Source organism: Gavia stellata, chromosome 23, assembly GCF_030936135.1.
Source record: "Gavia stellata isolate bGavSte3 chromosome 23, bGavSte3.hap2, whole genome shotgun sequence".
In the NCBI taxonomy this organism is placed as follows: Eukaryota; Metazoa; Chordata; class Aves; order Gaviiformes; family Gaviidae; genus Gavia; species Gavia stellata.
This window is the reverse complement of record NC_082616.1, coordinates 3,251,974-3,277,500: the sequence shown is the minus strand read 5'-3', so window position 1 is coordinate 3,277,500 and position 25,527 is coordinate 3,251,974. Positions and strand designations below refer to the sequence as shown.

General features: G+C 52.7%; 1 protein-coding gene across 3 annotated transcripts in view; it reads right to left on the bottom strand.

The window, feature by feature from the left end:
• Window positions 1-21,450, bottom strand: part of MEIS1 (Meis homeobox 1) — a 109,852-nt gene extending 88,402 nt beyond the window's left edge. For all 3 annotated transcript variants that reach the window (XM_059828610.1, XM_059828611.1, XM_059828612.1), the window contains exons 1-6: window positions 21,439-21,450; window positions 19,539-19,765; window positions 17,837-17,978; window positions 17,280-17,330; window positions 16,381-16,431; window positions 14,784-14,930 (exon numbers count right to left, since the gene is read on the bottom strand). In XM_059828610.1, coding sequence (XP_059684593.1) covers window positions 14,784-14,930; window positions 16,381-16,431; window positions 17,280-17,330; window positions 17,837-17,978; window positions 19,539-19,765; window positions 21,439-21,450 — 630 coding nt within the window. The remainder of the gene's footprint in view (window positions 1-14,783; window positions 14,931-16,380; window positions 16,432-17,279; window positions 17,331-17,836; window positions 17,979-19,538; window positions 19,766-21,438) is intronic.
• Window positions 21,451-25,527: the final 4,077 nt, after the last annotated feature.

The window sequence follows — 25,527 nt, the reverse complement described above, 5'->3', positions numbered from 1 at the left end:
TAGCACGGATTTACTTTTTGCATAGTTTATCCTTCTGCTCGTTGGCTGTCCTGACATCCCCAGCCTCACTCAAAACATTCAATACGGCCGCTCAATACCTTAAGCGTATAATCCATAGTATCGATGCTGAAGCTAGAGCTACATGATAGACCGACATGGTCTTCGCAGTCCACAAGCCTTATCCCACTTCACTTCTGGAGGGCATGACTAGTCATAATCCTCAGGTAGCCTGGTCCCCATCCAGCATAAAAGAAAGTTTTTGAATTCTCTCTTAACTGGGAAGAAAACCTTGAAAAATACCAACCGGTAAGCAGGATTAAAAATATTCTTTGTTAATGTTACAAATACAACGCCATGTATTTCCTAGATTCCACACACATACATTGTTTATTCCAATCTCTGTCAAGTGCGGAATTTCGGGGACCATGAAATCCACGGTCGTGACCACCCTGATTTTCTGAGAGGACCCACTCGTGACTTTGCCGTCTGAACATCTCCTCGTGGGGCTAACCGAGGCTGCCAGCCGGCAGCCAGCGATCCCACTTCCAGCCCGCCAAAGCCACGTGGGGACATCGCGCGCAATACAACCAAAACCAAGGGGGTCAGAATAAATGATACGTGCAGGAACCTCAAAATGCGGCAAAACAGATGCTTTTCAGTGCCAATAACTCTTCCGTAATCCGCTTCATGCAACCGCGATTGGGAGGCGATTTATTTTTAACAGAACAGCAACGAAGGCACAAACATTGGGTTCGGATGGAAAAGTGGGTGCTCCAAGTCTACAGAAATAAGGTCGTTGCAATGACAGACAGGCGATAACTCTGCCTGCGACTAAGCAGCACAGCGAGGGCGACCCTGGCACAGATGGAAACCTGTGCAGCGTCAGAGGCGGCACGGCCCGTCAAACTAAGAAATTCTGCGTGGAAGTCTCGGCTCTGACCTGGATTCCCTTCCTAGTCCCAGAAAAGTCGTAAGCTTTCTATCTTTAGTTTCCCCTTATTTCACATGAGGGTAAAAGACACTTCTCTGACTCTTTGCAGCCGCGTAGGTAAAATAAGAGATAAGCTGTCTTTATGCATGCAACATAGGACAGTTTCTGAGACAAACAGATAAAAGGAAATGAGAGCGGGTATCAATGCGAATACCACAGAGGACGGAAAACTGGAAAGAAACAGGACTTTTGCCACTGATTTTCACACGGCCAGGATTTCACCTGAAGGGACCAGAGGCACAACATTGCACCGTGCGAAGATCATCAAACCAACATCCACCAGACAACGCTAGCTCTCTCCATTAGCCCCGCTATCGCGATTCACTGCTGAACCCACCCGCGTTCAGCGAAGGAGCGAACATCTTCGTGCAGCACGACACCGGCTGTGTACCCACGTAGGTACCCCTAACACAGCAGAGCTTTCCGATCCACCCCGTACCCTCGGAGCAGGGAGGAGAAGAGGGTATGGCAGGGAGAGGAGAGGAAAGGGCCTGAGAGTCCTAAACGGGCTGAATGGAAAAGAAAACACGAGTGCAAAAGGACAGGGTGATAGCGCTTTCCAAAGGAAAAAGAATAATTAGAAGCAGCAAGCATAAACCACAAAAAATAAAGGCGAAAGAAATGGAGATCATCAGACTGGGTGGGACATAAAGACAAAAAGGAAGGGGAAAAACCACAGCTCTTCTCTTCCAGGAGGCACCAAGGCCCCGTCAGTTCTGCAGCGGCAAGACTTTCGAAAAAACCCACTTGTGGGTCTTTGTGTGCACACGGGGGTGTGCGTGTTCACAGCTACGCAGAGCCCCCCCAGCCTGGGCTGCATTCTGCCAGAAGCACGGTCCCACCACCTTCTGCACGCGCTGAAATCAAACCTGCGTACTGCAATCGAACCATCTCCAAAGTCCCTCTGCGGGCGACAGCATGGGCAGCCGGACTTTCTGTCCGAGAGGGGACTCCGGAGCCGCTCAAAAAGACCTCTGGCAATAACAAAAGCAAACTTCTTTTGGGTAGCAGAAGGTTTAGATCTTAGGTTTTACTCCTTGCATCGGTGGTTGCTGCACGTGGCAGCCGTGATGGACACCCATGAAGCCTGAGCAGCAACGGTCTCAATCACAGCGTGCCTTACATTTGATTGACCTTACTCCATTCCTCATTTTTTTATCTCAGCTCAACAGCAAACACCGCCTGCCCAGCCAGGTTAACCGAGCCGGCTGATGGTGATGCAGGGTTTTTGTCTCCCACACAACAAACATTGACTAGTACTTTCTATTTAGAGCAACCCCGCATTGTAAACCTGTCTCCTCCCCTTGATAAGAGCCGTATCGCTAGATAGCATTAATCCCCGTCCCTTTCTTGACACAAGGAAACACAGCTTCGGGGTCAGGGGAGATAAAATCACTGCTCCACGTAGATTTTTTGAAGTCTAACGCCGTGCAGAAACACGCACAAAGTTGGCCCCAAATGACACCGGTACGTCCTGAAGGCTGGTGTGCAAGGCCTTGAGGTGTGTCAGTCCTCCTTGGCTCCTACCGAATTTAATAGGACTGGAGTATTTTCCGCGTCTTTCTAGACCAGGAAAACGGCCTTCAGAGACAAATAAGAGTTTCCTCTTCAATATTTCATGTAATGATTCCTCCAAAGGTGTAAACAGGAAAAATGCCTCGCCACTTAGCCAGAGAACGAGCGTCTGCCGTCCCTTCCTTTTATTGCGTTTACGTGTTAGAAGTCATTTAGAAGGGGGATCTGCCAGACGCCCAGGTCCGACTGCGACGGTGCAGGCTGTCAGACGGCTGGCTGAGGTCCCGAACCCAACCTTTCCCGGGCAGATTTGGGGCGAGAGGGAGCGCTCAACCTCTCCCAGCCCTCTCCCTTCTCCCCTAGCAGGGGCCCAGCAGGCAGCCTCGGCGGGAGTCGGTGTTTCAGAGAGATCTGCGCTTCGCCCTGAACATCTGGGCTCAGGCAGACAGCGAGGGTTTACTTACAGCAAAAACCACATCTCTAAGCGCTCCCCTTACAGATTTTTGGGGGTGGTATCTTTTGGGAAGACAAAATTAACCCGTCGGGGCACCCGCCGCCGATTTTTTTACAATGCGCTTAATTCAGGCTCCGACTTCCAGCAGCCCTTCATCCCACCAGCCCAACCGGGGCTTCTTGGGGAGGGAAGGCGCACACACAGCCCTCGCTCTGCAACAGCCATACTTCGTTTCAGTTCCATCGCAAGCAAAAACGCCGAGCGTATGTCACAACTATCAAATGGTCTTTTTAGCTAACTGACAACAGACGCCATTCGGAGTCAGCGTATTTTGATTACGGCGCATTGTTAGCAGGATTCAAGAGCCCGCTCGCCTCGGAGTGTTGTTCAACACTAAAATTAAATTGCGGTATAATTAGCTTCGCTCCAGCTACACCTTTCCGTCTGAATGGATGCGATACCTGCAAAGGCTGCGCTGGGTATAAAATGTGTTCCTGATTATAAAGCTTTTGCTTAATCTCGAGGGCGCCGCCTTGTTTTTTAAGGCTCTCTGCAAGTCACGCACTCTGGTACGTGCTGCCCGTTATCTCCAGAAGGCTTAAAACTGGAATCCCCGTGATTCACATTTTCCAACGCTCATGGCCAAACCCTTCCGCAGATCGGCTCCTCCACTTTCTACCATTTCACAACAAGCCGAATCTGCAGCGGAGGCAGAAGCGGCCGAGCGGCTTGGCTCTGCGAGCCACACGCCAGCGAGCCGGCGGCCACAAAACACGCCGAGCCCGGGCTGCGGGAGCCGGAGGACGGCGAGCTCCGGGGGTGGTTCGCCAGGCTGAGGTGGCCGTGGCTCCCCAACGCCTCTACCCGCTCATTGAGGGATGGCTTGGAAGCACGCCTGGCTGCCAGGGTCACCCGAAAAAGTTGGGCTGAGAGGTGCCTGTGGCCTCGCCGCGCCTCCCCGGGAGGTTTTGGAGTACCCAGCGGGGCTCGTAGCAGCGTAGGGCTCACGGCATGGCCCCACGTGGACCCGAGCCTCGGGACGGGCAGATAGTCCACCACCCCACAATGCTTCCAGTCAGCCCCGCAGCTCTGCTGCTTCTGCCGAAGTCACTGGCGGCACTGCTACTTACTCCATCCAGTGTTTAAGTTTATCCCCTCCCTCCTTTGAACGCGTTTTAAAAGTGGTAATTACGCGGAAGATAGCAGAAGGGGCCAAAACCAAAGCACAAAGCCACCAAGAGCAACTTCCACCGTCGGCCTTGCGATTCAGCATAGTGCTTCCCCGTGACACCAAACAGAAATGTTTTGCTTGCTTTACACTATTTTCTTTAAACTATCCACAGAGTGAAATAATTAATTACTTTAACATATCACTTCTTATTCTTATATATCTCCTGTACCTTGCTTTCACTATACCACATATAAATTAAGGTATCAACCCTACCTGATGATGAGGGAGAAGAAGCAGAAAATCTCAGCTCACGAGCAACTAATCATCTCGCCCCAAAACCTCAGCGACAGACCTGGGAAGAGCATCCGCATCTCCCCTCCCGCCTCGTGCCGTCAGCACAGCGGCGTTCCCCACCCCTGCCCCTCCAGCATCGCTCCATCAGTCCTCACCCAAAGGGATCTCCCAAACGCTTCTCACTGCGGGCCAAACCCCGGCTCGACGCACACGCGGGCGTTTTAGAATAAAATTAATCCTCCCTGCGCATACTAGTCATGTGCATACCCTCGCTCTGGCTTTACGGAAAAAGAGTAATAAAAAAGAGATCCCTCACAGGGGTTATACGAATGTAGCAAGACGCATTCGTACATACCATACTTTTTCTACAAAACCGTGCCACAAAGCACTGCCACAGGCCTCACGGACACGGGAAAAGCACGACGACGCTGCCCTAGTAGGTGGAAGCCACGCTCGTAAAACTGGTTTGCGCAAGAGGGAGGAGGGCCAGGAGCTTCCTGGGGTAACACAGCTGCAAAATCCGCCGGGCAGAGAGGGGCAAAGGAGGGAACGGCTCGAGCACGGCAGCCACGCTGCCTCCGGCATGCGTGGGCAGCGTGCTCCTGGCACCTCTTCCTAAGCATCTGTGCAAACACTGAGCACCTCATCCCGAGCATCCCTGCAAACAGCGAGCAGCGCCGGGAAGCTGCCTGCCGCCGACTCGCCCGCGTGCTTGAAAGGCTTCTCTCCCCGTCACCGTCACCCTCCCGCCGCGGTGACGCCCAGTGGCGTCACTCAGCCGCGGAGCCCCTGTTCGTGTCCGGCGCTGCCCAAGAAGCCTGCGTGAACACGAGCGAAGGAGAGAGCCAAGTTGTGACTTCAAGCGACCTCGCGGTGATACGGCTGCACCCGTCACCGAAACGCAGCAGCGTCCGGGATGTAGCAGAACTACTCCCCCATAACCCTGCGCAACAGTACGCAAGAGAAATTTTATACATTGCAAGTCCCGGGGACACTCCCCTCATCAAAAAATCTGGCCGACTACCTATGCAAGGTACCTCCGTGGCGCAGGGGTGAGCGGAGGAGCTCGGGGGCCAAGGCCACCGTGGCGCGGCGCGTCCCTGTGCCTGCGCCCCGAGGAGCAGAGGGGTTCTCTGCACTGGCTCAAGCCTAAAACCAAAGTGCCACCTAACTGAGTCCCCAGCACTTCTCCTTCCTACAGCATCCGTGCCCTCCCGGGAGGGTTTCTAGCAAGGGGCTGGCCCCAGTTAATACTTAGCTCGCCAGGTTAAGCCAAGTCTTGGCAAGCAGTCACCGCGCATGCGAGAGCATGCGCCTCGGGTCGCTGCCGAGCATCAGCAAGGAGGTGATATCCCACCTGAGACCAGGGACATCTCTGCACACCCCACCCCGACGCGATGGGTAGCACAGGGAGAGCCAAGCGAGGGGTCAAGACTTTCACGTCCACGGATAAACCATAGCTTGCGCTGACAGAGCCTGCCCTGGTTCAGGGCAAGGTAAAACGCCGATGAGACAAAACTCCTTGCGTGCCAGGATTCAGCCATTCGTTTCTACCATTTCTATTTGCACAGAGGGCCGTAGCCCCGCACCCCGGCAAATGGGACGGAGAAAGCCGCGGAGCTTTTAATCTGCTCTTCCCCTCTCTTCCCCAGAGCTACGCAGCCTTAAATGGAGCTGTTTAAAGCCGGCGTTAAAAACACCGAGCGATCATCTGACCTTCTCGGTAAGAACAAAACCGGACCAAAACCTAAAGACCAAATGAATGAAAAGAAAATTACAAGGTAAAGTTTGCCTTCCCTGAACGTGTGCCAGCTGCAAGAATCTTAGATTACATCGGTGCAGCTTTCCAAATTTGAAATACAATAATTTTCTGTATTAAGGGCCCAGTAACCCTAATGGAAGCATAATTAGGCATTGATGCCATGCCCATACGAGAGAAGCTTGAAAAACTTAAATAAACTGTGAATGGCAGGATTAATACCGCAGCTTTTCATTTTGTACAGCTGTTTGAATACAGTGCGCTGCCTGTGATGGCATCAGCTGTTGCTTTCCTCTTGGTCCGTATTTCTGAAGTTAAAACAGGCAGTTCTTTTAAGCCCATGAAGAATTACCCCTCTTATTGTTGGCCTGTTTATTTCGGCAAAGAGGGTCTGGATGCGTATTTGCTTGACATTAAAAAAAAAAAAAAAAAGGAAAACGAAAAAGCCAAACGGCAAATAAAATTAGCTGGCCAAATTCAAAGCCCGGTGACGCTCGTAAGAGAATTTTAATTTGCTGCGATGGCCCTTCAGGACGGAGGGGTAAGTATCGCAGGTTTGGAGATAATCTGCCCAAGTGGGAATATCATATAGATGCCTGGAGAGTCCTTGAGAAAATAGCTCACCTCGGCCCTGATTGAAGAGGAAAGACAATACTTTGGTGAAATAGAATTCTGTATTTCTAGGAAAGGCTCCAATAGCAAATTGCTTACGAACGCAAGAAGCCTTGTAAATTTTATTATGAATGGAACGGGCAACGGCAGGAGTGTGACACGGCGCAGCATTTGCACACACGGCTCAGCCAGTGAAAAGCAAATAAATAGGTTACTTATAAGCGCTCGAAGACACCCGAAAACACCTCTGAGAAAAACTCCAGCTCAGTGAACTCCAAGCAAGAATATAAAACAGCTTCCAAAACTATCTTACCAGTATTTTTTTCGCCAGATAAATTAGTTCTCCTACAAGTTAATTTTCAACCCTCGGTTTTATGGTTGGAAATATCAGCTGAAAAGAGTTAATCTCCATTTCCTCGCTGTCTTTAAAAAACTTCCTTATCAGTGGACGTGGAAGAAACTACCTAGGCAGGGAGCGCATCAGGACAGCAAACCGCCATCGCAAAACAAAACGCTCAGGTTACGGGGGGGAGGACTGATACCGGGGGGGGCCCAATGCCATATTCACCTGGGAAAGGCGACCCCCAGACCGCAGCACCCCCGGGATGGGGTGCAGGCAGCTCCCGCCCTGCCTCCCCGTCCGGCTGAGCGCTTGTCCGTGCCACCTCGGCCGAATCCAGCCCCAAATCCCTGGCACTTCCCGGTATTTTTTCCCCAGGCAGCGTTAAAAACAATATCGCCCTTGAGCTGCGGGAGCGGACCGAGAGGAGGGCGCGGAGCCCTCCTGCTCTCCGCAGCCCCGGCCGGGGCGACGACGGACGCCGGCGGTTAAGTGCCGCTGCGGAGGTGAATATGCCGAATGCAAAGCTTACCTAAAGCTGGCGGGGAGCCCGCGCCCGGCCGGCCGAACCTCTCCAGAGCGGCGGGCACGAGGCCGCCAGGACGCTCGGGAAAGACGAATTAACTAAAAGTTAATGTGGATGTTCTCATTCAAAAGAAAAGTGGCCTACTCCAAAGGGGATTAGGCTAAAGTGAACTAAGGCCACTTTACTTCTGAATGAGAGCATCCACACAATAGTCCAATGCACTTTAACTAATGCACTTTAATTTTACACCCAATCAATTTGTCTTACCTCTCCTGAGTGTCCTTGTGTGGACAAACCCAGAGATTCATCGAGTTTTGAGGCCTGGTGGGAACCATTAGATCAACCCAGCTCACTCCCCGCGCGTTACGGGCCATTGCCTTTCACAGTTATCCCTTTATTGATCCCCAAAACTCACGGATGACTAACGTACAACCTCCGACAGCGTGGGGAGGGGGGGTACCAACATTTCTTCAACGGGGCGCCTGGCCTGGGTTTGAAGACGCTTGGAAAACAAGAAGCCACTTGCAAAAGGAGAAGCCACCATGACTTTCGGCAGCCCGTCCTGCCGCCGGCAAAAGTAAGAACGGCCAAATTTGGGCGCAAATCCATTTCTTTCCGTCCTACATTTCCCACGCCCTGCAAGTTAGCAAGGAAAGGGCAGTCTCTGTATTATAACTTCTAAATCTCTTTTTGTTTTTTTTTAAACTGCAAGCGGGCCCTTTGCATTCAGGACAAACTCTGATTATTGGTTTTTTTAAATTCAACTCATCGACGTTTCAATTTTGAACACTTGCCCAGACGTCTACCGATGAATCTCAAACCCCCTTTTCCAACATCCAATAACCCCCAGAAACCACTCACCGCCTGCGCTATCGCCTTTGGTTCACGCAACGACCCACCTAAGCCTAAAAACCGCCGGGTTGCTCTTCACCCCTCCGATTTATACGCCTGAAAATAAACAAACGAGGCCGCGACGGCAACAACCAACGAGGCAACTCAACGTGTTGGGCTCGCAGAGGCGATGGGGATCCCCCGTGCCAGCAGCCCCCTCGCTAACAGAGACCAGACCCCCGTCATCGCCGCAGAGGGGCTGAAGCTTTCCAGGGATCTCACCTAAATTAAATAAAGGGGTCCCGAGGACACCGGCCTGCAGGGATTCTGCTCTCACCTACGCTCCGAGGCTGGGTTACATCTCTTTTTTTTTCCTTTTGAAGGTAGTAAAAGGGAAAAGGCAACCACACTAAGCACGCCAAAGAAGAGCTGAACCAACAGCCGGTGTGTTGTCTGTAAGTCACGGTACAGAATATCAGCGGTGGGTTTGATACGGGGCCGTTAATCAGGGACAGAAATACACTCAAACAAGGCAAAACACAGAACATGCGCTTGTTAGCCAAATATTGCTGCGACTGCAGGAAAAAACACAAATACAAAGACTAATTTCCAAATTTGCCGTGCGGGGTCAAAGCCCGCTCCGAGCACCAGGAGAGGGAGGTAACACGCCGGGGACACGGGGTGACACCGCAGCGCACCCCGGTTTCTCCTTCTCCCACGCAACCCCCGCTGGGAAACGATTCCAGAAAGCTTCAAAAATTTTAACGACCGGTTCGAAACAACCCTCCTCTTTATTTTCTTCAGTTTGTTTAGATTACACAAGATAGCTCCTAACTGCACACTCACGTGACCAAAAAAAAACCCCAAACGCAGAAATGCCGAACAACAACAACAACAACAAAAAGAGTCCCTAATTTAAAGAAGCTGTGCTAGCTTTTCGCTGCTTTTTAAAGCAGTATTTATCAGCACGACCTACGCTTACTCATTTTGATTGAGCGCGATAGAATCTGATTTTTTTTAAGTGCTAACATTGCCCACTCCGGGCTGCAGTAACCCTTCCGCGTGCGGAGCCCATTACCTTTATTGCCACCTGCGGACGAGCAGCCAGGGACGGCTCAAAGCCGCAACCGTAAAGCCTGAACTTAAAGTAAACCTCTTTTTTTTTTCACAACTTCCTTGCAAACCTCCAAATCGCCCCGAAAGAACAGTCCGCACGGCAAAGACGCCGCGAGCCCCCGCTTACGGGAACGCCTCGGGATACGCTCGCAAACGTTTAGGACGAGTTCTGGGTTTACCTGGGGTTTAAACTCAGCTCTGTCAGGCTTGATATTGAAAAGGACGCAAAAAAAATGAGGGAATTAAACTATCCTTTGCGAGAAAAGGTAACTTCGGTATGAAAAACTTTACAGGGGAGTTAGGCCTGAGCACGCAACTTATGGAAGGCAGCAAATATTATACCCAGCTGTAAGGACGGGTACGTTTGGGCTCTTGCATGATTTTTAAATAACCCCAAAACCAACAAAGATTCTTGAACTGAAATGAAATCATAAATTAAAGAAAATATACTCGATCTCACACCTACTTAACAACGCATTTACTCGCTTAAAGAAACAGGAGAGCAAAGAAAACCTTATTTTGCTGATACAACTCCAGCCACAGTGTTTCGGATGATAACAGTTCCAAATATAAAACAACGTGTTGTACCTTTTCATGAAATAGTCTGCCAAACTCGGGCACGATAACGGCTCCTAAACATCACGGCAAAAAAGAAATTCCCCCGAAACAAACAGAAAAGGAGTCACTGGCTCAAGGTGGCGTAAAGTCAAAGGAAGAAAATTAAATTTTGAGTCTTCTAAATGTGATTTTATCGGTCCTCCTTAGAGTCCTACTTGGCTGCAACCCTTTTATTATGCAGAAATGAATTCTACCTCGCACCCTCTGCACCGCCGCTATTATTTTGATGCCTCTTCCTCCAATATGGGAGTACATATAGCGAAGGCAGTAATATTCTTAGCTTCCCCCCACTTAAAACCATACATGGTTCGAAAATACCTGCGAAGAAGTCGCCAAGTAAAACAGTATTTCTCTCAGTAATGTTTTTTCTCCCCCCCAAGGCATTATTTTTGTATTGGCTGCGAGGTATAGCTAATATATTTGAAGTATTTGGGAAAGTTAGTCTAGTCATAACTGGTCGATGCCCTAAACGAGCCATCCACCTCCAGATACGCTATATATTGCGCTCCAGTTTACGATTCTTTCTTTGTAAAGAATACATTTTAAGTAATTTTGCCATTTTAAAAAAAAGCTGCTGTCTCTCCGCATTTTGTTCAGAGAAACTCTGCAACTGCAGGCATTAAAAAAGAAAAATCTATTGCAACATAAATAGAAGCGTTGCTTTATTATATACATATATATATATGAGATATAGTATCACCCAGGAAAGGCCATCTAAAACGCCACAGTTGCAAACATTTAAGACTGTAACAAAAACGACTGAGGCTCTAGTATCGGTTTACTATCCTTCAACAATTTCCCTGACAGTGGAGTCAAATAATGTTGAATTATGGACCTTCTTACAGGAAGTCTTATTTCATGTTCATTTTTTGATCATTTCCCTCCTAGTCCCTATAGGAATTTGGCTCGTTGCCGATTTGCCTTTAAAAGTTTCTGCGCGCGTAACTGCCTTGCGTGTTATTAAATGATAATTTTTGTCAAGTAATACTACTGTGGATTTGCTCAAAAAGTTTATTTGAGGTAGGAAAAGACCGGTTTGTCTCTATAAAAGCTATCTTACGCTGCTAATGCACTTCATTTCAACGCGCTGGCTACTCCATACCGTGTTTTCCTTAAAGGGCTTTCTAAAGGTTTTCTGTAGACACGCTCTTGTAGGGGAATGTCACCGTTTGGACTAGAGCACCTTGGGTGCCAAGGTGATGCAGCTTCAAGAAAACAGCCCCATGGTAATAGTTTAGGATTACCTAAGAAACCGAATTTCTGCTGTCTGGCTACAGAGCGTCTTTGGGTTGGTTTGGGTTTTTTTTAATCGGAGGGAGTTTTCCCAGCCACATCACGCAACAGCTGTGTTTTAAAACTTTCCGGGCTCCCACAAACATTTAAAAATTTAAACACGCAAATGTTTGAAAAGCTAATGATTTAAAAATAAAAAAAACAAAACGGTTTATTTTGAAACTTTGAGGATGGGCGCCATCCTTCAGGCTCGGGTTTTGAAAGCCCCAAGGCCTGGTTGAGCTCGAGTTCAATTATTCCCAGCAAAACCCCCAAACTCCTGCCTTGTGCTTCTGGAGCCGTAACGGTGCAGCCGAGCTCCGCGGGTCCCACCCCGGCAGGCAGCGGGGTGCTGCCCGGGGGGAGAAGGATGTGATTTGGGTGACCTATTGCCACCGAGCTGGTTAAATCGGCCAACACGGCTTAGTGGGACGGGGCTTGGCTTTGCAAAACCTGGCATTAGTGTCATTGCTTTCCATTCACCGAGGGACTTAAAGGCACTGGCACTGAGGGGCCTAGAAGGAAAGAATAAATAGGGGGAAAAACCAATAAATTAAAAAAAAAAAACCCCAACCCTGTTAACTGTAACCTTTACCACCACAATATAAGAAAACGCAATTAAATCCATAATAAAAGCCTTTACACACTTACTCTTTCCCTGCTCTCAGGAGCGCACCCGTGGGCAGGCTGGGGGCCAGCCCGCCCGGCCCTGCGCACCCGCGCAGCCATCACCGCGCCCCGCGGAGGGACACCCTCGTTAGCCGCCCCGGCGACAAGCACCCGACGCCCTGTTATCCGACCGCCGGGGCACCGCATCCCCCGGTAAACCCCCCCACCCCACCCCGCGCAACATCCGCGGGCCGCCTGTGTGCCGCCCGCTTGCCCTCCGCGGGTTTTACCCGTCGGGCGGGTGGGGGGGGGGGGGGGAGAGGGAAGGGGGGAAAGCGCATTTTTACGCCTTTTCCCTTCGACGGCGCGGGGAGAGAAGCAAAGCCCGGCTCCCCGCGCAGCTCCGCGGGTGCGGAGGGGTAGCGGTGACCGCGGCTGGCGCAGCACCCGCGCAAGCCGGAGGCGCGGGGCTGAGCCCCGCGGCGGTGCGCGGCCAACCCCGCGCAGAGGGAGAGGGACCGGCGCCGGGCGCGCAATATCCGCGCTCCGGGCGAAAAAAAGGGGGGGGGGGGGGAAGAGGTACGGACACACACGACCCCCTCCCCCCCGCCAACCCCAAAACTATAGCTTCATTTCTTTAGCTTTCACTTTAATAAAATAATGATTCGTTGGGAAAATGGGGTATAAATCTTCATTTTGGAGGCAATTAAAGTGTTGATTTCATTCGTGCCCCTGAGCGATTCTTGTAATTTGCTCAAATAGCTTTATGTACCCAGCACTCCAGAGCTTTTAGAAACCCATTTTCTAGTTAGACTTGTTGGATTACAATTTTTATTCAACAGCAGCGAGCCCAGCTTCCCTCCGCTCGACCCTCACTGGAGGGCTCCCCTCGCTTTAAGGCGTTGGGCACCATCCTCCCCGGGGTCCCCCGGAGCATCCTCCCGGGACCTCTCGGAGCATCCTCCCGGGACCTCTCAGAGCATCCTCCCCGGGTCCCCCGGAGCATCCTCCCCGGGGTCCCCTCGGAGCATCCTCCCGGGACCCCCGGAGCATCCTCCCGGGTGTCCCCCGGAGCATCCTCCCGGGACCTCTCGGAGCATCCTCCCGGGACCCCTCGGAGCATCCTCCCCGGGGTCCCCTCGGAGCATCCTCCCGGGACCCCTCGGAGCATCCTCCCGGGACCCCTCGGAGCATCCTCCCCGGGGTCCCCCGGAGCATCCTCCCCGGGACCCCTCGGAGCATCCTCCCCCGGAGCATCCTCCCCTGCGCACCACCCTCCGCCCGCCCCGCCAAGCTTTTCCCCTTCGCAGCAAAATTAGGATGGGAAAGCAAACACACACCCCCCCCAAACCCGCATATATCCCCAAAACCCCCTTTCAAAAAGTTCATTGCCTTCCTCCCAGCCTGCCGCCCCCCCGGGACGGCTCCCCCGGCAGCCCGCTCGCCCGCGGCCGGGAGCCGGCGCGGGGGGTGCCGCAGGCGCAGGGCACCTGGTCGGCGGCGCCCGGACCGTATCCCGGCGTATCCCGGCCGGCGGGAAGGGCGAAAGGAGAACTCCTGCCCGCTCGAGTGCGCCTTGCCCGAACAAAAGGGACCCTCCCGAGGCGGGAGCTGACGGCTCCCACCGCCGCCTTTACCACGGAGAAGAAATAACTCGGGGGGGGCTTCAGTGGGGGGGTCGTGCGCGCCGAGCGCTGCTCCCCCCCGGCTTGAGCGACAGCAAGGCGGCCGGGGGAAAGAAAACCCGCACTTCTTACCCAAATCTCAGCCACTTCCCCCACCCGGGAGCTCGAGCCAGGCTCCGGCCGCCCCCCGAAGCCGCCCCAAAGGCTGCCGTCGAGGGGCGAGGAGCCCCGGCCCGGCGCCCGCGGCCGCTTCCCCGAGCGCTCCCCGCTCCCCACCGCGGCCGCAGCCGGTGCGGGGGGGCTGAGCCATCCCGGGGAAAACCTGGACACCGCCACAGGCTGGCAGGGCTGCATGGCCCGGGGCTGGGCTGGGGCTTGCTTTAAAAAAACAGCCAAAAAAAAAAAAAAAAAAGAGGGGGTGAAAACTTGAAAGAGGGAGGAAAATCATTTAAAACCTGCGCCCCGTTTTATTTTCGCCTCTTTTATTTTTTTCCTCCCCCTCTTCAATAAAATAAAATGGGCGCGTTTGCAGCAGGCAGGCGTGCACAAAGCAATGTTCACTGAAGTCTAAAAGCATTCGGCCAAGGAAAACTGACAAGACGGACTAATGAACCGTAGAGAGGGGAAGAAAATAGCCAGTATTTGCTAGATTTCAAACCCTCTCTGTCCTCCCCGGACCACCTATCTCGGATTTTATTATTATTTTGCTAAACGGCTCCAGCCCTTCCTTTCCTAAGCCACCGAGAAGCCAGCGATTCACGGCTAGCACTTCTATTATTGGAAAGGGTAAATAAAATAAAGACCGAAATTAAAAGCGACAAGAAACAGGTCGAGTTTGCAGGCGATGCTTTTACAAGCTCATCTCGCCAGGTCGAATCCGGGAGCAAGCCTTAATGAAGCAATAATAGCCACATTATTCAAAAATTTTCATTTCGATGGAAATTTATCTAAAAGGGACTTAATCATATGCAAATAATAAAAGGAGGCGTAGTGACCCAGCGAGCGATCTGCATACAAATTTCCGCGTGTGCGGGGTTGGCGAGCTCATACCTGATCTGTGAGATTTGCTGATCTTGTTATGTCTTCACTGTCCGATTTTGATCCGCCCTCTCTATCGTCTATGACCAAATCGATAGGCATTTTTCCTTTCAAACAGCTAATATACCGGTGGCAGAAATTGTCACATAATTCGTGTACCTACATTGTGACAGAGGTTAAAAAAAAAAAAAAAGGGGGGAGGGGGGGAAAAGAGGAAAAGGAAAAAAAAAAAGGGAAGAAAATATAATCAAGGATACATAAGTACAATTGACAAGTGCAACCAGTCTCCCCCCTTCACCCCTGTGACATCAAAAGTCCTAAACAGGGGAAACACACTGCAATTATCCCCCCGAGACCTCTAGACGCATCCAGAATTAGGAATAACTTTCTTTTCTCGCAAAATAGAGATATCCCAGAAAATTGACAGTGACAAGATGATTCACAGGCTACAACATATTCAACACCCGTGTTAAATTCATCTGCTCCCGGAGCTGTGGCCATTAGAGAGGTGACCTGCATGGGTGACATTTAAGGTAAACTATTTAATTTCATCCAGTTATTTCATCATAAACCCTTTCCAAAGGGGTATGAGGACAGGGGAAGAAAAAAAAAAAAAGGGGATTTAAAGGAAAAGGGAAAGAAATCTCGATGCACGGGGCTGAAAGCCATCGGAGGCATCCCTGCCCTGGACCCCCAGTCGCCCCGATAGACTTGTACCTGAGCCGCCTCTATTAATGGGCAGATTTTAATCCATTTCGGGCAGAGCGAGAGCAACCTGCCAGTTACGGTTAGATAAAGTGGCTGAGGCTCCCGAGAAACTTTTCAACTATTTAAAAACCTCTCAAAATGTTTATTTTTAGGAGAAAGGGAATTCTCTTCTAGGCCAGCTATCAATGACACGTAAAAAATCCTCAGGAAACCAGAGCGCGCTTCCAATTTAACGTGAGCTCGGATGACACCGCCTTCTTAGAAATTAGCATTCTCCCTCCTAAGATTTCTAAAATAGCCAGTAAAAAAAAAAAAAAAAAAAACCAACCCCACAACCCTGCATTTAGGCTGCAATCTCTTTCTTCTGCTCGGAGGTGTACAATATTCCCAGGAACAAGAGACAGACACAACTATCAACTCTGCTTTGTCTCTGCAAAATGTTACAGGACAATCCGTGCCCTGAGCCTGACCTGCAGATGGCTCTTAAAAAAAAAAAATAAATAATAAAAGAAATAAATTCCCCATCCCGGCTCCCTCCAACCGAAGGCTCTTCCCCACCAGCACCAAGAAAAAAATGGAATTTTATATATTTTTTTTTTCAAAAATCAGCCTTTCAGGGGCTTGGCTGAACCAACCGTTGCGAGTCTCATCTGCGGCACCGCAGAACTGCAACTATTTATACAAAGGCAGCAAAGTATTACAATGAACACAAGGCCTGGGCGTTCGAGAGCCCGGGTTTAGAGGCTGAAATTGTAATTAAACTGCGAAGAGAAATGGACGCCAAGATTGGTCTTGACACTAATTACCAGAAAGAAAGACATTTATGCAAATTTACCAGAAGCCTGAACTTCAGCAGTACTGAAACGGAGGAGGAAGAGAGGGAGAGAGAGACAAAAATTACCTTCTCTAATTCCAACAGATGAAACCTTAATACTTGTATGGCTTGAATCATCTGCAAAGATAGAAACGACACCAATATTTAGCTCATTCCTGGATTTGGGGCTATTTCCCCCAGCCGCCCCTGCCGCGCTCCGTAGCTCGACTTTTCTCTAGTAGTAAATAAAAAGTTGTTTTGATTTATGGCAATAACACTAAAACTTAATAGCGGTGGCTTTGTGCGCTGTTTAACGAGAAGCGAGCGAGAGTTAACCAAAAAAAAAAAAAAAATCCCTATTGCAACGAAGCGACTGAATTCTACGGATCATAAACATTTCTTTTTTTAAAGAAAAAATACAAAACAACCCTCTAAACACCACGGCTGCCTCCTCGCTTTGCGGGGGGGGGCGGAATTCTTTATCCTTAAGGAAAAAAAAAAAACAGCAAACGCAGAGGAAGGAGAGAAAAGCCCTCGTTTTGGGTGAGCCCCAGCAATCCTCTCCCTTTCCCATCGGGCTGCTTAAAAGGTGCGTGGAGGCGGGGGGGCTGCAGCGTGGATAAACCCACGCTCCTGGGGGGCCGGCGGGCTGCCCACGGAGCCCGCAACCTGCCCCGCCGTGGGCCTTTCCTGGTGGCCATCCTTAGGGATTGATTTGGTTTTGTTCCTTCCCCGCAATTCCCGCACCGTATTTACTCGTAATTACAAAAAACATCATCATATAATAATAATAATAATAATAATTGTTGTTATTATGTTATTTATTATTATTATTCTTCTTCCCCAAAAGCCACGTGAGACATTTTCACTTTCACCTCTCCCAAAGACAGAGAAGTTTAAAAACAAAATAAGAAAATAAGAAATGGGAAGGGGAGGGAGGGTGGCGGGGTGGGGAGGGGAGGGGAGGAAGGGGGGTTAACTCTTACCAAGTTATCCAGTTCAGGATTAGAGGAGAAGAGGGGTTTCTCTGCTCGGATCTAAAGATAAGAAAGGGAGGGGGGGAATAAAAAAAAAAAAATTAATAATAAAACACATTTGAAATGTGGAAGCGGGGGGGGGGAAGAGCAGACGTTATTATTTCTTGCTTCATTACACCGTCGGGTCCATTATGCAAGCTTCCGCGCCAGCCAAAGGCTTGAACAAGTGAACCAAATACACCGAAAAATACCTGCGCGGCTTCCCGCGCACAGCCCCGGCCCGGCTCCCGCGGCCGCGCAGCGCAACTCCCGCCTGCGCGCAGCCCACCCCCATTCCCGCGTTTCTTTAGGGGGGTGGTAAAGGCCGAGATTTCCCGATTCTTTTGCGTTTGGGGTTTGGGTGGTGGTTTTTTTTTTTTGGCCTCTTGCAGTAGGAGAGGGGGGAGGGAGAAACGCGCATCTTTATCTCAGCCGAGACTTGTTTTTCTCGTTCCCATTTTTTTTTTTCCCCCCCATTTTATTTTTTTTTTTTTTTTTTTTTACTCTTTCAACCCGGTTTTGCTGACCTGTTTGGCGAACACTGCTATGTCTTCATTGAAAGACTCCGAGGAGCAAACATCGCCTCCCGCTACCCCGGGCTCCCTGGGTGTGCATGTAGCTAATTCACATTTCTCAAAAATCAGTGCTAAAAGAGGGAACAGGGGGTGTCTGAAAGAAAATACAAGAGTCACACACACAGAGGGGGGGAAAAAAAAGAGACAATATCAGAACGAAACAACGAGAAAAAAAAAAAAAAGAAAGAAAGAAAGAAAAAAAAAAGCGAACACAATAATCGTTAGTCCCGCAGCGGCGGGTGCGGGGAGGGGGGCACCCACCCGGGGGGGCTCCGGCCCCCCCCGCCCGCCGCAGCCCCGCATCTCCCCGGCCTTGTGGCGTCCTCCGGCCGCAGAGGCTGTTCAGACGACCTCGGGACAAGCTAAGAATAAAACCCAAGCCGGTTCCAGCAGCCATTTTGAATGAACTTTCCTTCTCTTTAGGAAAAAAAAAAAAAATAAAAGAAAAGAAGAAGAAGAAATGAAAATTTCTGGACGGACACTTCTGCCTCTCACGCTTTTAATTCCCATTTTCCGCTGGACGACTCGCTGGGAGCGAAGGGGGAAAAAAAAAAAAAACAACAAACCACACCACCCAACCCCAGAAAAAGAAACAAGCCCTTTCCAAATGAAAAACTGATTTTTAAAGCCCCCAAAGCCCCCCCAGCCCCGGCCCGCGGGGGGATCCAGGTGCTGTGGGCTCTCCCGGCTCTCACAGCCTCCCCGGGAGAAAGGGCTGCGTGTGCATCTGCCTCCCTCGGCCCTTTAATAATTTAAATAAATAAATCAGCGTGGGCACACGCACGCGTCTATATGTATATTTATAACAGGGAGTTCATTTTTTTTTTTCCCAAGGCTTCATACTTTTTTTTTTTTTTTTTTTTTTTGGGTCCCATCCACCGCTGAGTTTTAACCAACCCCACAGATTTCTGCTAAACCGATAAAGAAACCGAACAACGGGATTTTAGGTGGGGTTTTCTATTTTTATTTTTTTTTTTTCCCCTTTCCCCTCGCTGTTTGGAGAGCGATTTTAAAAGGCTCTGAAAGTTCCCTTCCAACTCCGGGCGGGCAGATCCCTTTGAAAAGCATCCGCCGCCCATCCTCACCCAGTAGCTCCCAGCGCAATGGTCTGGGCGCTGCGCTGCGCGCCACCGCGCAGGGCTGTGGGGTGAAAAGTGGGGAAAAAAGGAAAAATTAAAAGGGGAAAAAAAAAAAAAAAAGGGAAAAGGGAGGGGGGGGGAGTTGGGAGAAGCAGCCCTGGAGTTTTCTCCTCCGCAGCCCGAGGAGAGGCGAACAAGGCGGAAAGTTGGGCGAAGCGCTCCGGACTCTCCCTGCTCCCAAACTCCCTGCAGAGATTTAGCACCCGGCGCAGGTTGCGCCCTGGGAATACTATTTTCTTCTTCCTCCTCCTCCTCTTCCTCCTCCTCCTCCCCAGGGTGATGCCTGCCGCCCCGCCAGCAAACCCCGGCCCCTATTCCCCGCGGCCCCCGTGCCAGGGGGACCCCAGCCCCCCTTTTTTCAAACAAAAATACCATCCTAAGGAAGAATACGGCCCTTTTCCGCGCAGCGCTCCCCCACCCCGCGCAGGGGCACCCCGGCCCGCGCGCGCACCCCCCCCCCCCTCCATCCCCGGCGCATCCCGCGCAGGTTGCGCGGAGCTTTCCGCGGCACCTACCCGTAGATGGCATCTTTATCTCTCTTGAGGGCGTCGTTGACGGAGGCGCCCATGGCGGGGGGCATGGCGTTGGCGTGGGCAGCGTGCGGGTACTGGTGCGAGTGGAGCGGCGGCCCGTGGTTGAGGTGGTGGACGGGCTGCATGGGGCGGGCGCCGTGGGGGTCCCCGTACATGGTGGTGGGGATGCCCACCCCCTCCATGCCGCCGTAGTGGGGCAGCTCGTCGTACTGCGGGGCAGAGAGAGCGGAGAGGCGTCAGGGGGGGCGCGGCGGAGGAGGAGGAGAAGGGGGGGGGGGGGGGCAGCTCCCGGCTACCCCCCCGCCCCGGCGAGAAGCCGCTGTCGTGTCCCCCTCCACGGCTCCACGCCGCCGGTGCTCCCCCCCCCCCCCGCCCCGCCGCTACCCTCGGTGCAGCCGCCGGTCCCGGGGAGGGAAACACCGCCCCGGGCCGGGGAGCAGCGGGGTTGGGCTGCTGCGGGGCCGGCTGCCCGCACGCCCCGAAATCCTCCGAGTGTGGAAAGAAATAACAATCATCATAATAAATAAAATAATAAAAAAGGGGGGGGGTGTGAAATATAAAGCCCCCTCGGCGGCTGGAAGCGGCGGAGGGAGCCCCGTTCTCCCGCCGCGGAACGGGCGGCAGGTACCCACCCCAGCCGGGCTGCGGGGAGGGCGGCGGCGGCGCAAGCCCCAAAAACCACCCTCCCCCCCCCCCAAAAAAAAAATATTTTGGGGGTTTCCAGCAATTCCAGGCGAAAAACGAAAAGCTGGAAACGTTTGCCCGGGCTCTCGGGATTTTGGGAATGCCTGCTTCTTTTTTTTTTTTTTTTTTTTTTTTAAAGGGTTTTCTTTGTTAAAGATTAAGGAGCGAAAGCTAAGGCGGTTCCCAGGCAAGCGGGGGAAACGGCCACTTTTCATCTATTAAAAGCGAAGGTGTGAATAAACACTTTTAAAGATCCCTGACACTTGCTTGGACCGAAGGAGTAAAAGGCAAGTTGTCAGCAGAGGAACGAACTTTCCCAAGCAGCACCCGGAGGGACGGCAGGCAAATTAGGCAAGAAAACTTCTTCCCAGGGCTTTTCCCCTTCCCCAAATCCCTGCTCGCCCGACTCCGGCTGAGGATTTCTCCCCCGCCCCCCCCCAAAAAAAAAAAAAAAAAGACAAAAACCCCTTCAATTTAGGAGGCAGTTGGAAGAAAAAAAAAACCAGGAGCTCGCAACCAAAATAGAAACAACAATACACATGGCAGTGCATGCTGCTAACCTCTAATTCAAATTAAAGTGACTTTCTTTTTAAAAAAGCTTCTTTTTTTTTTTTTTCTTCCCCCCCATTGCACTGCACCTTTAGTGACTGAATGTAAAAAAAAAAAAAAGGGGGAGGGGGGAAAAGGAGGGGAAAAAAAAAAAACAGAAAGAAAGAAAGAAAAAGTTGTGTTTACTCCCAGCTAGAAGTTCTCCTCCCGGAGTGCAGCGGGATATCATCACTAGCACAGCAAACCGCTCCGAGACATGCACACAGTCCAATATTTCAAGCCCCGGTGAGTTTAAAAAAGACATCGGTAGGACTAGAGCTCCAAACCCAGCAAACACAGAGGCTCGGACGCAGTCACTTACATGCCTGCATGTCATTAATGTCTAGAAAGCTTGCCTTGCCCCTGCGAGAGCCGGGATGGGGAGGGAAAAGAAGCAGGAAAATATCAATATATACAGGTTTTAAGCCTACAAGTACAACTGCTAAATCCTCCGGCTCCGGGACACCGCGTTGTGCCTCTGCTGTGAAGAGGAGGGGGGGAAAAAAAAAAAAAAAAAAAAAGAAAAAGAAACTTTTTTCGCAGTGTCTCTGTCAGCCACGTTTCAATATTATTTCACATTTGAAATCCATTTTTTTTTTTTAATACGTACCCTTTGCGCCATCGGCCTGCTTGCTCCCTTCCTACTTCAACTTCTAATATATCCTCTTTAAGGCCAGTGTGAAAAGAAAGAAACGCGAAGTTCCCCCCCCCTCGCCCCCCCCCCCAAAAAAGAAAAATAATAATAAAATGCAAAAATCCCTTAGCGTCGCCAGCAATGAAAGCAATCGAGTAAAATCTTCGGCTTGCTGGATCTCAGCGAAGCGATACGGTAACTCAGCATTAAAAAAGGAGTTAAAAAAAAAAATTAGAAGAAGAAGAAAAAAAATCAACTCTCCCTCCTTCCTTCCTTCTTTTTCCTTTCTTTCTCTCCTCTCTCCCTGTCTCTCTCTCTCTCTCCCCTCTGGTTTCCAAGACAGCAGCGGGGCGAAAGCAAATATCCTTTTCCCCAAATCAGGGTGGGTTGGTTGGGTTTTTTTTTTTTGGTTTTCTTTTCTTTTTTTTTTTCTTTTTCTTTTTTTTTTTTTTTTAAAGTGCCCCTCAAACCCAACTACCAAGTCTCATGGCTTTTTGCCACTCCGGCTGTCAATCACAGGCGAGGTTGTCAAGGTGGTGAATGACTGATGATGATCCGCTGCGTGCGCTCCCACCGCGCAGGACACCGCAAATGTTGGGTTTTCGAGCGCGCTCACCCCCAAAAAAATTTAAAAAAAAAAAAAAGAAGAAAAAAATCGGTCTTTAGAAAAAAAAAAAGATAAAAAAATTAAAAATCGAGGGAGGAGGAGAAGGAGGAAGAGGAGGGGGAAAAATTAAAAATTAAAAAGGCTCGCTAACGCGCCGGCTCTCCTTTTATTATGGTTATTATGATGATGATGATGGTGGTGGGGGCTTTTTTTCGCTCCTCCTCGGATCGCTCCTAATTCCTCGCCGCCGCCGGCTCGCTCTGCCCCTGCGCGGCCGCCGGGCGAGGCTGGCGGAGGCGGAGGCGGGCCGGGCGCGGGCGCGGGTGCCGGGCGGAGCGCCGCGCCGCGCGGGGCGGGCGCGGGGAGGAAGGGCAGCGGGGAGGGGAGGGAGGGAAGGAGGGAGGGAGGGAGGGAAGGAAGGGGGGGGGGGGAGGCGCGGCGCTGCCGCCGCCGCCGCGGGCCGCGCGCTGCCGGGCGTCCGCCGCCGCACCGCCGCGGCGAGCGCAGCGCAGCGCCGGGCTGGAGCAGACTGCGGGAACCCGGAAGTAGTGGTGGCCATAACAGGTCGCGTCTTACACAATGCGCTGGGCGGCAGCAACTCCGCCACCGGCGCAGGGGGGCGCGCCGCCCGCCCCGCGCCCCGCCGCCCCGCTGGGGGGGGGGTGGTGGGGGGGTGGTGGTGTGGTGTTGGCTACACCGCCCCCTCCCGGCCCTGCCCTCCGCCACCCCCTCCCCTGCCGCTGTGCCCCCCCGCCATGGGTGTGGGGGCGCTCCCGTCCCCTTTGTCTGGCGGCGCCGCCGCCCCGCTCCGCGCCCGCGCAGCGCCCCGGGGCCTCTCCCCCGCCCGCCTTCCCCCCGCCCCACCGGCGGCTCCCCCCGCGGCCGCCGGCCGAGTGAGCTCACCCGGCCCCCGGCCGCCGCCGCCGCGCCGCCGACGACCAATCAGCGCCGCGCCGCCCCGCGCCGCGCCCCCATTGGTCCGGGCGGGAAGCGGGGCTCGGACCGGCGCGCCGCGGGCGGGGCGAGGCGCGGGGCGGGGGGGGGGGGGAGCGCGTCGGGGCGCCCCGCGGGCAGCGGGACCGCTGCCCGCGGGGCGCCCCGACGCGCCCCCCCCCCCCCGCGTTGGGCTCCGCGGCCGCGCTGCCTTACGCGGGGAGCGCCCCCTCGGAGCTGCCGGTGCCCCCTCCACCCCCGGCCCCGCCATCCGCGTAGCCCGGGGGTCCGCTGCCGTCCAAAAGCACAGCCCCCCCCCCCCTCCCCGCCGCAGATCCCCCGGCGAGATCTCACCGGCTCCCTTCCTCCCCGTACCTGTGGACCGGGCTGCGCGGAGCCCCGACGGGGAGAACCGCCCCGGCCCCACCGCATCTCCTGCCCGGGGCGGGGCGGGGGAAGAACCGGTGGGAAGCGCGGTGCAGCGGTGCGGGGTGTGTGTGTGTGGGGGGTTACTCCGGTAAAACCCCCGAGGCCGGGGGGAAGCCGCTCCGCTACCGGCGCTGCCAGGCAGCGGGCTCGGCCCCCGCCGGCCACGTCTCAAACTTCAGGGGAAACCCCTTTCTATGCCCCCCCCGCCCCCTTTCCGCTGGGACCGGCCTTTTATCCCGGCGGGGGAAATAAAGACCTCTCAGGTAAGAGCCATTTTCATACACTAACCCCCCCCCCGCCCCGCGCGTCCGCGCTGGGACCCGACCCACGGGCGTGGGGTTGATCTCTCTATGTCTTTACCCGCGCTCGGTAACGATTCCCCGCGTCCCTTGTGCGGGGGGGGACGGGACCTGCAGCTGAACTCCCCCAGCTGCCACCTCCTCCTCTCCCCATCCCTCTTCCCCATCCCTCTTCCCTTCCCCATCCCTCTTCCCTTCCCCTCCTAAAAAAAAATTACCCCCCGCACCCCAAACCCCCCCTCAACCCCCCATTTCCAGCGGTTCCCGCAGGCCTCGGGAAGATTAACCCAGCCTGGAACACTTTTAGGGGGTAATTACAGCCCCGCTAATTGTTTGCCCAAACCTCATTCGGGATAAGGGCTTTACAATTAGCAAACAGTTATTATTGCTCGCAGGGTTTGCTGCGAAGAACCGCGCTGCGCGCCTCTCCGCCGGCCGTAAAAAGGGGAAAAAAAAGGGGTGAGGAAAAAAAAAAAAGGGGGGGGAAAAACCCCACCAAACCTAATCCGAGCAGCAATTAATCATCTATTAAAAGGGAAAAAGTAAACGGACGGTTCCGCGCGTTCTCCGTAAACGCCTCCCGAGGGCGACGGGCTGCGCGGCGGCGCATCTCGCCCCGCTGCCTTTTTAGGCGGCTCTTTTTTCTTTTTAACTAAAACTTCCTATTTTTGCAGGAATCTATTGCCATTTGCCCATCGCACGGTGGAAAGAAAGAGAAAAGCCGGGGAGGGGGGGTGTGTGTGTGTGTATAAAAAGCCAAGTGCGAAGGGGTTTGGTGGGCGCTCGGGCCGGGCAGAAGAGCGCGGTGCGCTGCGCGCTGCTGCGCGGGCCCGTCCGCCCCGACCCAAGCCTTTCGCGGAGGGGTCCGCCGATTTGAGGCCAAAAAAAAAAAAAAAAAGAAAAAAGAAAGAAAAATACCAAAAAGGCGTCTGGGGAGGAAGGGAGCCTCCTCCGCGAGGTGGAATCTGGGTCCATTTGCTTATCGGATAATAAATGAGGCTTTTAATCAGGCTGAATTTCCCGGCTTAAGGAAAGAATTAGTCATACCTGGGAACAGCCCCGGGTTTAATAGCTGCCTTCCCAGCCGGGATTTTGGGGGGGGGAAGGAATTAGCACCCAAGCGTGCTTTTTCCCCATTAATACTGAAATTTGAAATAGGAACAACCCGGGGAGAGAAGCGCCCAGGAGAGGGTTTGAAAGGCGGCCGAGAGATAACCCAGGAATGCTTCAGATAAGGGGGGGGGGGGGGGGGGAGAGATACGTGCGGAGATACCCCAAAAGTCAGAGCCTGAAAAACGGCTGAAAGAGAGGTGGGAAACCAGAAAGAACCCCCCACCTAAAGACCCATTAAAGGGCAGACCCCGGCGGGGGGGGGCGATAATAAACGGGGGTGACGCGCAGGGGGTTTAAGCGAGCGGACGAAGCGCAGCCCCCGGAGTTTCGGGGTTCACTTGCTGCCTCCCGCTTCAGGACACAAAGAGCGGCGGGGCCGGCTCGGGGTCTCAGCACCCCCCCAAAACCGCTCGGGCCCGGGATGCCACCGGCAGCCCCGGGGAGGGAGATGCCGGACCGGCGGCCGGCGGGGGGGTGTGTGTATGGGGGTGGCTGCCCGCTCCCTCCCCACCGCCGGCCCTGACGTTTGCAGAAGTTATGGGGGTCTTTTATTAATTAAATGGAGGGCTTCATAAAATATTCCCAATAAAATTTACGGTTGTCTTAAAACTTTCTAAACACGGCTATAAATTTTTTTAAAAATAAAATTAACTGGGAAATGAGTTACTGGCCGGGATTTCTGTC